This window comes from Polypterus senegalus, chromosome 3 (assembly GCF_016835505.1).
Source record: "Polypterus senegalus isolate Bchr_013 chromosome 3, ASM1683550v1, whole genome shotgun sequence".
Classification (NCBI taxonomy): domain Eukaryota; kingdom Metazoa; phylum Chordata; class Cladistia; order Polypteriformes; family Polypteridae; genus Polypterus; species Polypterus senegalus.
In genome coordinates this window covers 13,047,065-13,061,186 of record NC_053156.1, presented here as the reverse complement: position 1 = coordinate 13,061,186, position 14,122 = coordinate 13,047,065, and the positions used below count along the sequence as shown (strand labels likewise).

The window sequence follows — 14,122 nt, the reverse complement described above, 5'->3', positions numbered from 1 at the left end:
CTAACAAGAGGCCAATGGCCACTTTGAAGGAGTTACAGGATTTCATGGCGAAGAGTGGTCATTGTTAGATAGATAGATAGATAGATACTTTATTAATCCCAAGGGGAAATTCACATAATCCAGCAGCAGTATACTGATACAAAGAAACAATATTAAATTAAATAGTAATAAAAATGAAAAGAATTAAAATAAAATTAATGTTCGCATTTACTCCCCCGGGTGGAATTGAAGAGTCGCATAGTGTGGGGGAGGAACGATCTCCTCAGTCTGTCAGTGGAGCAGGACAGTGACAAAAGTCTGTCACTGAAGCTACTCCTCTGTCTGGAGATGACACTGTTAAGTGGATGCAGTGGATTCTTCATGATTGACAGGAGTTTGCTTAGTGCCCGTCGCTCTGCCACAGATGTTAAACTGTCCAACTTTAATCCTACAATGGAGCCTGCCTTCTTAACAAGTTTGTCCAGGCGTGAGGCGTCTTTCATCTTTATGCTGCCACCCCAGCACACCACCGCGTAGAAGAGGGCACTCGCCACAACCGTCTGGTAGAACATCTGCAGCATCTTACTGCAGATGTTGAAGGATGCCAACCTTCTCAGAAAGTATAGTCTGCTCTGACCTTTCTTACATAGAGCATCAGTATTGGCAGTCCAGTCCAATTTGTCATCCAGCTGCACTCCCAGATATTTATAGGTATGCACCCTCTGCACACAGTCACCTCTGATGATCACAGGGTCCATGAGGGGCCTGGGCCTCCTAAAATCCACCACCAGCTCCTTGGTCTTGCTGGTGTTAAGGTGTAAGTGGTTTGAGTCGCACCATTTAACAAAGTCTTTGATTAACTTTCTGTACTCCTCCTCCTGCCCACTCCTGATGCAGCCCACAATAGCAGTGTCATCAGCGAACTTTTGCACGTGGCAGGACTCGAGTCATATTGGAAGTCTGATGTATATAGATTGAACAGGACCGGAGAAAGTACAGTCCCCTCGGCGCCCTGTATTGCTGCACACAATGTCAGACCTGCAGTTCCCAAGACGCACATATTGAGGTCTGTCTGTAAGATAGTCCACAATCCATGCCACAGGTGTGAATCTACTCCCATCTCAGTCAGCTTATCCCTAAGGAGCAGAGGTTGGATGGTGTTGAAGGCGCTAGAGAAGTCCAAAACATAATTCTTACAGCACCACTGCCTCTGTCCAGGTGGGAGAGGGATCGATGAAGCATATAGATGATGGCATCCTCCGCTCCCACCTTCTCCTGGTATGCGAACTGCAGAGGGTCGAGGGCGTGGCGGACCTGTGGCCTCAGGTGGTGAAGCAGCAGCCGCTCCATGGTCTTCATCAGATGTGACGTCAGAGCAACAGGCGGAAGTCATTCAGCTCACTAGGACGTGATACCTTTGGGACAGGAGTGATACAAGATGTTTTCCAAAGCCTGGGACTCTCCCTGTTCCAGGCTCAGGTTGAAGATGCGCTGTAGAGGACTCCCCAGTTCCAACGCACAGGCCTTCAGCAATCGTGGCGATACACCATCTGGACCCGCTGCTTTGCTGGCACAAAGTCTTTTCAGCTCTCTGCTCACCTGGGCTGCTGTAATTGTGGGTGGGGATGTCTCACCTATGCTGGTATCAGCAGAAGGATGGTTGGAGGATGCAGTACTCGAGGTGAGAGTGGGTTACTGTGATCAAACCTATTAAAGAAGTTGTTCATTTGGTTTGCTCTCTCCACGCCTGTCTCGATGGGGCACCCGCTTGAGCTGCAGCCAGTGATAATCTTCATCCCATCCCACACTTCCTTCATGCTGTTGTTCTGCAACTTCTGCTCCAGCTTTCTCCTGTACTGCTCTTTCGCCCTGAGCTGGACTCGAGTTCCTTCTGCACGCACTTCAGCTCATGCTTATCACCACCTTTAAAAGCCCTTTTCTTCTGGTTCAAAAGGCCCTTGATGTCACTTGTAATCCATGGCTTGTTGTTAGCATAGCAGCATACTGTTCTTACTGGAACTACAATGTCCATACAGAAGTTGATGTAATCAGTTGTGCATTCAACAGCCTCTTCAATGTTCTCACTATGTGATCCAGCAATATATCCCAGTCTGTAGTTCCAAAGCAGTCTCTCAGAGCCTGCTCTGCCTCAGGGGACCACTTCCTGAATGAGCGTGTGGTTGTAGGTAGCGCCCTCACTCTTGGTTTGTATTGAGGCTGAAGCAGAACCAGGTTATGATCTGCTTTCCCAAGCGCAGGCAGTCTTTAACGTTTGCATATAGTAGGTCAATAGTCCTGTTTCCCCGAGTGTTACAATCCACATACTGGGAGAAGGCAGGTAATGTTTTGTCCAGCGTTACATGGTTAAAGTCTCCAGCGATTAGCACAAGTGCCTCAGGGTGCTGCGTTTGTAACTTAGCAACTGCGGAATGGATGATGTCACACGCCATCTCGCGTTAGCTTGAGGGGATGTAAACAATAACAGCAATCACGTGTCCAAACTCTCTGGGCAAGTAATAGGGGCGCAGACTTACGGCCAACAGTTCGATGTCCCTGCAGCAAGTGGAGATTTTAACGCTTACATGTCCTGAGTTGCACCACTTTGTATTGACATAGAGAGCGAGTCCTCCTCCTTTTTTCTTTCCACAGGTACTTGCTTCTCTGTCCGCTCTAACTGTGCTAAACCCGGTAGCTCCACGTTAGCATCTGGGATGATAGACGTTAGCCATGTTTCACTAAAACACAGCAAGCTGCATTCTCTGTAGGTTCTGACATTTTTCACCAGCACAGCCAGTTCGTCGATCTTATTTTGTAGTGAGTTTACATTTCCCAGGATCACAGAAGGCACCGAAGGGTTTATAACGCCATTTTCTCGATTTAATCTTATTTTTTATCTTTGCGCCGGCTCGGCTGCCCCGATATCGTCTTCTTACCTCGTCAGGTAAATAAGGAACCACACCGGCATAAGCATTTCTTCTCAGTGCTTTAAGCTGACGACTTGAATAGGCGATTCTCGCAGTGTAACAATCCATGTCAAATAGTAAAATGTGTAAAAAGTGTCCAGGGAGCAATTCCACATAAAAGAAAGTGGTAGAAGTGATCAGTGAAATAGAGAAAATAGAGATAAAAAGGTAAAAAGATAAAGTCGTATGCGGAGCTGCTGGAAAGGCTGCCACTCGGATGCGGCGCCGTTTGCATGTGACAACAATTTCACAACCACTCCACAATTGTGGCTTGTTCGGGAGGGTCGCACTTCTCAAGAAAGGCCGCATTTAAGGCTCGTTTGAGCATTCCTAGAATGCACCTTGAAGATTCTGATGCCCAGTGGAAAAAGGTCTTACGGTCAGATGAGACCAAAATCGAACTGTTTGGCCTCGATACCAAATGGTACACCATTGTAGCTCATTGGGGCGTAATCCTTTATTAATCTCAGTATGTCTTGTTTTTGATTTTTTTTTTTTTTTTTTGATGATTTTTCTGAACTGTAGCTGTGGTATCATTCACTTGGATGTTAAATTGCATCGAGTAAGTAAAGCTGGGAAGAAGTATTTTTGTGTGTGTTTTCATTTAAAGCTGTAAAGCAAAAAAAAGGAAGGGGGGATTCTTTTCTGTACCCACTAAGTGTCAAAAATACAAGTAAATGTATTTTTGTACATGTGTATATATTTTTATACTATCATCAAACGTTGTTTCAAATCTAATTCAGGCTTTTTTCTTTTTGCATGAGAGTCATATCACAGTTGCTAAAGTATAAGTAAGTGACTGTAATTGGAATCCGTTACGATCAACACAAGGGGACATCTTAATAACTGTATTCAAAGTTGCTGGGCAGGAAGTGCATGCAGGCTTCTCCCGCTTTAAGAAAGGAACTCATCAATTCTTGAAAAACAACTTTTTACAAAATGGATTTTCCTAATCTATGTTAATTACAATTAATTTAAGAAAAAAACATTCCTTGTCCACTGAGGTTGCCCCATTTTTGTTCAGGTTACACTGAACTGCATGAAAATTGACAAAGCGTTAGTTATTAAAACAATGCCTAATAATGTTTTGGCCTACATTAAATACACTGCTTCAAATAGTTAAGGGATACACCTAAATCACACATTGGATCTCGATAAGTGAAATATTCAAGCGGAAAATATTTATTAAGTATTGCTGTATAATTCCTTGAGAGCAAAATGATGCAACAAAGGTCAATGGAAACCAAATCACCAACCCATTGAAGGCTGATTCAACATCACATCGAAAATGAAATCACGGGTTGATCCAGCTCATATGAATTTTGACACGATAAACTCCTAATGTGACTCAGTAATGTGTATGGGCCCCACATGCCTGTGGCACTCCTGACCACATCTACGCATACTTGTGATGAGACAGCAGATGGTGTCCTGGAGGATCTTCTCCCAGATCTGCATCAGTGAGCTCCTGGATGGTCTGCAGTGCTACTTGGTGGTGTAGGATGCACTGATACATAACGTCCCAGAGGTTCTCAATTGAAATCGGGTCTGGGGAAAGTACGGACCAGTCAATGGCATCAATGCCTTTGTCATCCAAGAGCTACCTATGTATTCTGGACACTGTCCTGCACCAGGAGGAACCCAGTGCCCACTGCACCAGCGTAAGGTCGGACATTGGCTCTGGGGATTTCATCCCGGTACCTAACAGCAGTCTGGGTGCTGTTGCCTAGCACATGAAGCTCTATGACCTTACAAGGATAAGGACAAGGATACACCTCCAAACCGGTTCATACTGGATGATGTTACAGGCAGCGTATCATTCACCACAATATCTCCAGGCTTACGTCTGTGATGTATGATCAGTGTGAACCTGCTCTCATCTGTGAAGAGAGCAGGTTGCCAATTGTGTATTCTATGGCGAATGCCATTAAAGCTGTGCAGTGATGGTCTGTGTTCCTGGTTGGATCCTGTTCATTACATTTTCTCTCCTTATACTCGTGCGTTACACTCTAACAATCCCACTTCATCAGTCTAAACAAAAGATTTTTTGTTTTTCTTATTCCCCATTGCTGCTGTTCGTATGTAAGTGCAAGCTGCAAATGAATGTCTAGCGTGGAGGACTCTCCCTCTTCACGTTTCCACTGATGCATGTGTGACCACTTTCAGGCCCTGTGTAGATGATCAAGTTTCAGCACCAGTGTCAGACAGACAGTTAATTCTTCACTTATGCAGATTTTCTTAAAGTGGGGTGAAAAACCTGTAATTTAGATAATTGCCTGAATAATAATGGTGTACTTTTCCATAATCTATTTGTTTTCTAGTTCAATTTTGTTGTAGCTAATGTACCTAGAAAAATATCAGGGCAAACGTAGCCACTTGTATTTGGGAAATGTAGTGAATTAAAAGTGAAATTGACAGAAAATTTTTATACTTGAGTAAAGTAGAAATATTCTTAAAAAATACTCAAGTACGATATTTATTTCTATTTTGTTAGTATATAACACTGCATAACCAGACTTGTAATGGAACAGTCCTGTATATCAACCCCAGTTTAGGCATTCTGACTTATTCCTCAAAAATCTTTATTTGTCCCATATTTTACTGGCTAATTTCTCATTTCAAGTATTGTATGTACTATGCACGTCTTTGCATATAGCGTCTTGCTAGCTTTGGATTGATACGTTACATTTAATCAGCAATCACTTTGGTTCTGTTCAGAATTATGTCTAATCCATTATTTAGTGTATTATGTGTTGTACTTGGGCACCGGTGGATATTAAAGAAATGTGCATTTTAAAAAAAGAAGGAAGCAAGTATTTCTTTATTTGGAGAGTTGTGGGCATCTGAAACAAACTGGAGAGTCATTGAGTTAAAGCAGAAGCCTTGACAACTTGATGTTAATGATATGATTTTAACAAACTAGCTAGTCGGACTACTTGCGCTCTTATTTTAAATGGATAAGAGCTAACCATTGTTGACATCTATGTAAACTTGCCCACTGGGGAGCTTGAACCCTGAAAGTTTGCCTCAAGTGAAATTCAGCCCTGAGATGGAGTGCAAGAAACTCTACACATTCAGCTAAGAAAGGACGTGCTTGTCTAGACTGTAGAACCTCCATCAGTAACTCTTCCTTTGACACTTGACATTGCTGACTGTGGGTCAAAGCTTGAAGTTTCATAGCCACAACCCTAGGTAATAGTCCTGGGATACTGCAGTCTTGGCACAATATTCATTTACTTCCATTTTCTACTTTATACTGACTATAAATTTTGTATTTTTTTAGTTTATTTTAAATAACATTTAATTTAAAAATGTTTTGTTTTGCTTTTTAATTAGCCCATGCAAGCCCTCTGTCCAGTTTATTATATGAAATGGTCACAGTAGACTGTCTTGTTGGTAAAGTGACAGTTGACGGGCAGAGTGGCTGGCAGGCAGGCTGATGGAGTTAAACATGCAGACATTCTCACTGAAATTTTCTTTTTTGCAGTTGTGCCGGAGATTCCCGTGGTGATCCCTGTGAAAGTGAAAGAGCCAGGTTAGCCATTTTTTTTTCACATTATCGCTGATCTTCCACACCATTATTGGTCTTCTAAGGTTTTGTCACAAAGTTGCTGTCAGCTCACGTACAGTATAAATGTGTTCATGAGGTCACTGCAAAGGGGTGTGTGGCGCTCCCAATACCTCTTCAAATGGACCAAGGTCCAAGTCTTTAGAGTCCTGGTGCTTCCTGTATTGTTATATGGTTGAGAGGAATCTCGGAAGGAAGCGTACAGTCATATAAGCGCACGGGAAATAACCACACACGGGGGGGAAAAAATGCACGTGGAAGAATACACATATGATAAAGTGCGCATGTGGAAAAAAGCACCTGGCAGCGACATGTAACTATTACAGATAGAAAATATACACCACCTATACTGCTTGACGTTTTCTATTATAATAAAATAGAAACGATTAACACACCCTAATTAACAGTATTATTGTAAATGAGCTTTTCTCCTCAAGTAAGACCATTTGTCCTCAGTTTCGTTATATTTTTCTACAGAGCTGGCAACAAGCGCGTAAAGTTGTCTGTATTTCCTTTTGGTAGGCTCCAGTCTGTTAGCTTGGGCGTTCACTAAAGTGAGTTTATGGTGTGCTAAATCCCTCCGCAATCCGTCGAAAAGCATCCATGTGCTCGGATGAGTGCAATGAAAACTCTAACAAATTAAAACATACACGCTTATAAATATGTTTAGTGAACAATTATACAATTTCGTTTATTGTGATGTATAATACTACATTTTTTTCTTCTTTGCATATACGCCTTTGCCATTTGTGCATTTTTCCATGTGCGCTTTTTCCCCCGTGTGCGGTTATTTCCCATGCGCTTATATGACTGTGCTCTTTTTTTCTGTGCAGATATTTCCTGTGCTCTTCTTTCCGGCCAACGGTTGAGAGACATGGGTTTGCTATTCAGTGACCTGAGACGAATACTGGACTTCATTGGTACTGTGTCTCTTCAGAGACTCCTTGGGTGTACCACTGGTTTGAATTTGTGTTGAATGAGTGTTTGCTCATGGAGTCTCAAATAAGGCACTTTACTTGCATTGTGAGGGAGCGTCAGTTATGGCACTATAGCCAAGTGGCACGATTCCCTGAGGTTCATAAGGCTTGCAGGATCCTCATTGCCAAGGACCTGAGTGGCTGGACCAGGCCAAGGGGATGCCCACGTATCTCCTGGCTGCAGCAGATATTAGGGTCATTTCCGGAGGGTGGGGCTGGACCACATGTCTGCTTGGGGGTTTGCCAACCAGGGTCGTGAGCTGTTTTGTCGTGTGGTGGGCGTGGTAACACACTATACCAGTGCATGCTCCCTGACCTTGGGCCTCATGGATAAAAGGTGCGTATGCACAAAAAAAGCTGTGTTCGCCTATTTCCATGCTCGCATTGCGATGTATAAAAACTAGATTTTGCGTAAAGCCACACATTTTCATGTCCGCTCAATCCCTTGCGTACGCCATGTTTTAGTACGCACGGCGTTATGCATGAGGCCCCTGACCTGATTGCTTAGTCTAAAACCAGTCCTTGCCAGTAACAGATCTTATATTTCATGACTTGTCAGTGTTTTCGTACTGCCATATCAGTTCATTCTTGGAATATTGGGAGATCTCTTCCACGTGATTTGTAGCCTAACTTGGATCAATAATTCCCAGTCCCTAGCTGTTTTTCTCTTAACTTTCCTTGCAAATACTTTATTAAACTAGATGAATGCACATTGATCAAAATGGAAACAAGTTAAATTGGAAGTGCTGATTTCTTTTCCTTTGTGATTTACATCTAAATGCTAATAAAAAGCAGTTAAACATTAAACGCAACTTTTTAAAGGATATGTTTGGTATTTTTCAAGTCAGTTTTTCTTCACAAACCCAATATATATGCATTTGCCGTGCAAAATTCTTCTAAAACAAAACATTTTCTGTATACAGTGTAACCTCGGTTTACGAGTGTTTAGCAAGACGAGGTAAATTTTTTAATAAATTTTGACTTGATAAACGAGCGATGTCTTGCAATACGAGTAGTATGGATACACTTTGTCTGCTGAGCGTCATGTGATCACAACTGAGCTGATGGTGGTTCTCTCGCTTGCGCGCAATCGTCTACTATTCTCCGTCTGAGTCTGTGTGCCTCACTCATATAGTCAACATCCGTACGAACGTATACCGTTTACTACAGCATTGTGACTCTGTGTGTGTGTGCGTGCTGTGAAGTGCGATTCCCCATCTTGCGCCCCAAAACACTAAGCTGAGTCTCAGTACTTTAACACCACCAGCTTTATTCAGCTTGAAACAGCAATAGCGCTGTTATTTATTGTAGCGGGATCTTTATAATGTTCCTTGTATCACCCATCGACGGCAGGCGCTTATAGCTTGTCTGCGATCTTTTTGGATGCGCTTATACGGCGAACTGCTACAGCACTGGGAGACTGTGATTGCTTTGGGACACTCTTACGCGTGTCGTACCGCTGGGTGGAAACCCACATGACTTTAGAAACTCGCTCACCAGCCATGATTCTTTTTAAAGGTAAAATGCAGGTTAATTTGTTATATGTATTTTTACTTTATATTTTATATTAATCATTTTTATATGAATAGTTTTGGGTTGTGGAACGAATCTGAGTTTCCATTATTTTTTATGGGGAAATTCACTTTGATATACGAGTGCTTTGGACTGCGAGCACGTTTCTGCAACGAATTATGCTAGCAAACCGAGGTTCCACTGTATTTAAATAAAATACCTAGCCAGTCTTGGCATTTTACATCAAACTCTATGGGGCAAAGGGCATAAAGAATAATGAATACTGAATATGTCCATTTTTCAAGCCAAGACAGTTATAGAGTATTAATCTGTGTCTTGTGATTATGTACACATTAGCTGTGCTACCCGTCTAAAATGGGTTCTAATGAGCGTAGACCTCAATGTAATTGTTTTCTGTGAACCATGCAATGCTTATGGCGTTTGGTGAGGGATTTGTAAAAGCAGTGTGGGTGATGTGCCATCTATTGGAATGAGAGACATACAGCAGCAACCAGATTGAGGGACAGACACTCACCATTTTATTAAGGTGGGTTATAAAATCACCTATACATGCCATTTTTAGCAAAACCAATATTAAGAGGTTGAAAGAAGACCAGCTGTATGTGCTACCTCAGGGCTTCTCTGTGGATAGTGGATTCATCTAAAAACACACAATCCTTGCCACGAGGTTGGTTTTGTTTTGATATGCTTCTGTATTTATGTGAGAACTCGTACAAGCAAATAAAAAACCCTAACCTCGACACAAATATCAGCCATATGAGATAAAATTATTTCCAGATGCCTTTTGTTGTCACAAGCAGGCTTTGGAAACACAGTAGACAGGGTATCTTTTATCAAAAACCCAAAAAGGACATATTCAGAGTTTATTTTATGCTTTTATTTTAAGTCAGCACCTCACTCCCCATAGGATTCATAGCTCTGATTATGTATTTTTTCCTTTCAATTTTTAGAAAACTCTGATCTTTAGAACACAATTCCATGTGGCAAATGCATATCTATACTAATAAAAGGCAAAGCCCTCACTGACTGACTGACTCATCACTAATTCTCCAACTTCCCGTGTAGGTAGAAGGCTGAAATTTGGCAGGCTCATTCCTTACAGCTTCCTTACAGCTTCCTTACAAAAGTTGGGCAGGTTTCATTTCGAAATTCTACGCGCAATGGTCATAACTGGAAGGTATATTTCTCCATATACTGTAATGGAGTTGAGCTCGAAAGCTGTGGGGGGGCGGAGTTTCGTGCAACATCATCACGCCTCCCACGTAATCACGTGAACTGACTGTCAACGCACTACGTAGAAAACCAGGAAGAGCTCCAAAATGCGTTAAAGAAAAGATGCATTATATAATTGAGAAGGCAGCGAAACAATAAGAAGTGAGCGAGTGACACATACAACCATATTCATGAGTGCTGCTACTTCGAAAAACAAAGTACGGTGTAAATCTAAAGTTTAAATTAAGTTTATAGACACGCTGCCGCTGGCGTTTCACATGCCCACGGGTAATGCGGGATACAAGTTTAATGAGAGGACGCAGGATATAAATGAGAGTTTTGATCACTTTGTAACTAAGCTAAAATTGCAGGTAAAGGGCTGTGCGTATGCAAATTCCGAGAGACTGTGTTTGTGGGGGATTGACAGTTAAGGCGGGTGGGGGAGTCACGTCATCATCTCCCCTCCCATTCACCTCATTTCGCTCTGAGCTGAACTCCGCAGCTAACGCAGTGCTACGGAAGCGACTTTGTGACGCTGCCACCAAATACTCAGAAAAATCCACAAGTTAATACACACGCTGTCTCTAGAGTTTCTCCACACTGAATCCTCCAGGCACTACTTACAAAAGGTTACATTGACAATCGTGTTACGTTATTTTTAAAATGTTTCCTTTTCTTAGCACAAGCACAGCTGAGAAGCTTCGATGCATGTGCTCCATAACACGTTATAAAATAATGCATTTAATTACACTTTCAATTCCAAGCAAAGGGGAACTTCTGTCAGTGCATGATTTCCTGGTACACCGATTACATTGATCAGCGTTTCCCGATTCATTTTACCCTCGCACCCAATTGGTTTGAGAAGAAGTATGAAAAAGGTTAACAAAGAAAAACAGATCACCAATTGAATCTTTATGAATAATCGATTCACCATCAATAATTGTTTTGGTAAAGCCATACTCAGTGTAATCCTCCTTCCATTTTATAAATTTTCCGCCACTAGCCAGGATTACATGAACGGTAAAAAAGTAAGAGCGAAGCGATGGTGACTTATTCAGGCAGGCAGGCGACGGCTCAATAGCTCGAATTTGGATATAAGTAGGTTCTATTTAGTCGCCAGAAATATCTTTGGTAGGAATGGAAGTTGAATTTAGTCTTTAAATTTCTATGGTAAAGAAAAAGTTATGCAATGATGACTAAATCCAACTAGACTTTATATATTCAGAAACAAGTTTAACTTTATATATACCGACGCTGACTTTATACATTCAAGTTTTGACTTTATATATTCAGGAATGACTTTATATATTCCAGCGCTGAATTTATATATTCCAGCGATGACTTTATATATTCACGTTTTGACTTTATATATTCAGAAAAAAGTTTTGACTTTATATATACCGACACTAACTTTATGTATTCAAGTTTTGACTTTATATATTCTGACGCCGCCTTTATATATTCAGAAAATCAATGTATTTGCCTGTTTGGCACCCCATAGTATATGTGTGTATATATGTACACGTGTGTGTGTATGTATGTGTGTGTGTGTGTATATATAGAGAGATAGATAGATATAATATAGAGAGATAGATAGGACAACAACACTCATATCAATGACAAAATAATTACATTAACACTCATGTTACGTTATTTTTAAAATTTTTCCTTTTCTTAACTTCTTTTACACACTACTTCTCCGCTACGAAGCGCGGGTATTCTTCTATATGTATACACTCACCTAAAGGATTATTAGGAACACCTGTTCAATTTCTCATTAATGCCATTATCTAATCAACCAATCACATGGCAGTTGCTTCAATGCATTTAGGGGTGTGGTCCTGGTCAAGACAATCTCCTGAACTCCAAACTGAATGTCAGAATGGGAAAGAAAGGTGATTTAAGCAATTTGGAGCGTGGCATGGTTGTTGGTGCCAGACGGGCCGGTCTGAGTATTTCACAATCTGCTCAGTTACTGAGATTTTCACGCACAGCCATTTCTAGGGTTTACAAAGAATGGTGTGAAAAGGGAAAAACATCCAGTATGCGGCAGTCCTGTGGGCGAAAATGCCTTGTTGATGCTAGAGGTCAGAGGAGAATGCGCCAACTGATTCAAGCTGATAGAAGAGCAACTTTGACTGAAATAACCACTCGTTACAACCGAGGTATGCAGCAAAGCATTTGTGAAGCCACAACACACACAACCTTGAGGCGGATGGGCTACAACAGCAGAAGACCCCACCGGGTACCACTCATCTCCACTACAAATAGGAAAAAGAGGCTACAATTTGCACAAGCTCACCAAAATTGGACAGTTGAAGACTGGAAAAATGTTGCCTGGTCTGATGAGTCTCGATTTCTGTTGAGACATTCAAATGGTCGAGTCAGAATTTGGCGTAAACAGAATGAGAACATGGATCCATCATGCCTTGTTACCACTGTGCAGGCTGGTGGTGGTGGTGTAATGGTGTGGGGGATGTTTTCTTGGCACACTTTAGGCCCCTTAGTGCCAATTGGGCATCGTTTAAATGCCACGGGCTACTTGAGCATTGTTTCTGACCATGTCCATCCCTTCATGACCACCATGTACCCATCCTCTGATGGCTACTTCCAGCAGGATAATGCCCCATGTCACAAAGCTTGAATCATTTCAAATTGGTTTCTTGAACATGACAATGAGTTCACTGTACTAAAATGGCCCCACAGTCACCAGATCTCAACCCAATAGAGCATCTTTGGGATGTGGTGGAATGGGAGCTTCGTGCCCTGGATGTGCATCCCACAAATCTCCATCAACTGCAAGATGCTATCCTATCAATATGGGCCAACATTTCTAAAGAATGCTTTCAGCACCTCTTTGAATCAATGCCACGTAGAATGAAGGCAGTTCTGAAGGCGAAAGGGGGTCAAACACCGTATTAGTATGGTGGTCCTAATAATCCTTTAGGTGAGTGTATATATATATATATATATATATGCCAGTAACACTCATAACAATGACAAAACAATTACGTTGTCAATCATGTTACGTTATTATTAAAATATTTCCTTTTCTTTTTACTTCTCCACTGTGAAGCGCGGGTATTCTGCTAGTATACTATATTTGTGAAGAAATAACTTTGACTTCAAAAATACCCAACTGACTTTATACAGGGCAGACTTTGCAGACCTCTGCTGTGGAGATGCTGAAGATTTGAGTGGTTTAAAGGAAATATTAATGAAAGAATGTATTTTCTTTAATGATTTCTTTAATGAAGTGTATAGATTTTAAATCTTCAGTTTTTAATATAATTGCTTTCAGTCTTTGAAGAACAAACTGTCCTGTAGCTTCTTTATATATACGGTTTTAAAAAAAAGTTCATTCCGTCAATTCAGTATTGTGGACATACTTTAAATTATTTGATCTGATCTTCATTACGAATATTTTAACTGTTTAATAATTAAAAAGAAAAAAAAAACTATTCTCTATCCCTTTTAAAAAGCACCTGGTAATTTCCAGGCTTAACTGCCCTATTGACATATTAATATTTACATTTCTTATCTATAATCCTCATATGAGCAATAAGCAGTTATCAAGTACAGATTTCATTGTGTATATTATATCGTGGATTCAAAAGTGTTCACATGCCTTCACTTTCTGCCCACTTTTTTATGATGTTGATTTAATTTTAAATGAATACATTTGCCAATTTTATCCATCAGTCTACACTCAATAACACGTAATGAAAAAGGGGAGAAATGTTTACAAATTTACTACTAATCTTAAACTGAAATCTTTCTCATGTAAGTAGTATTCAGACCCTTAACTCAGTACTTTGTAGAGGCCCCTTTGGTAGCAATTTCAGCTTTGAATCTTGTTGGTCCTGTTGTGAATTTCCCCTTGGGATTAA

At 41.1% G+C, this 14,122-nt stretch overlaps 1 protein-coding gene across 2 annotated transcripts in view; it reads left to right on the top strand.

Annotated features, from left to right (window-relative positions):
- kmt2d (lysine (K)-specific methyltransferase 2D) overlaps positions 1 to 14,122 on the top strand; it is a 174,330-nt gene that overhangs the window by 75,496 nt on the left and 84,712 nt on the right. For both annotated transcript variants that reach the window (XM_039746644.1, XM_039746645.1), the window contains exon 19: positions 6,430 to 6,477. In XM_039746644.1, coding sequence (XP_039602578.1) covers positions 6,430 to 6,477 — 48 coding nt within the window. The remainder of the gene's footprint in view (positions 1 to 6,429; positions 6,478 to 14,122) is intronic.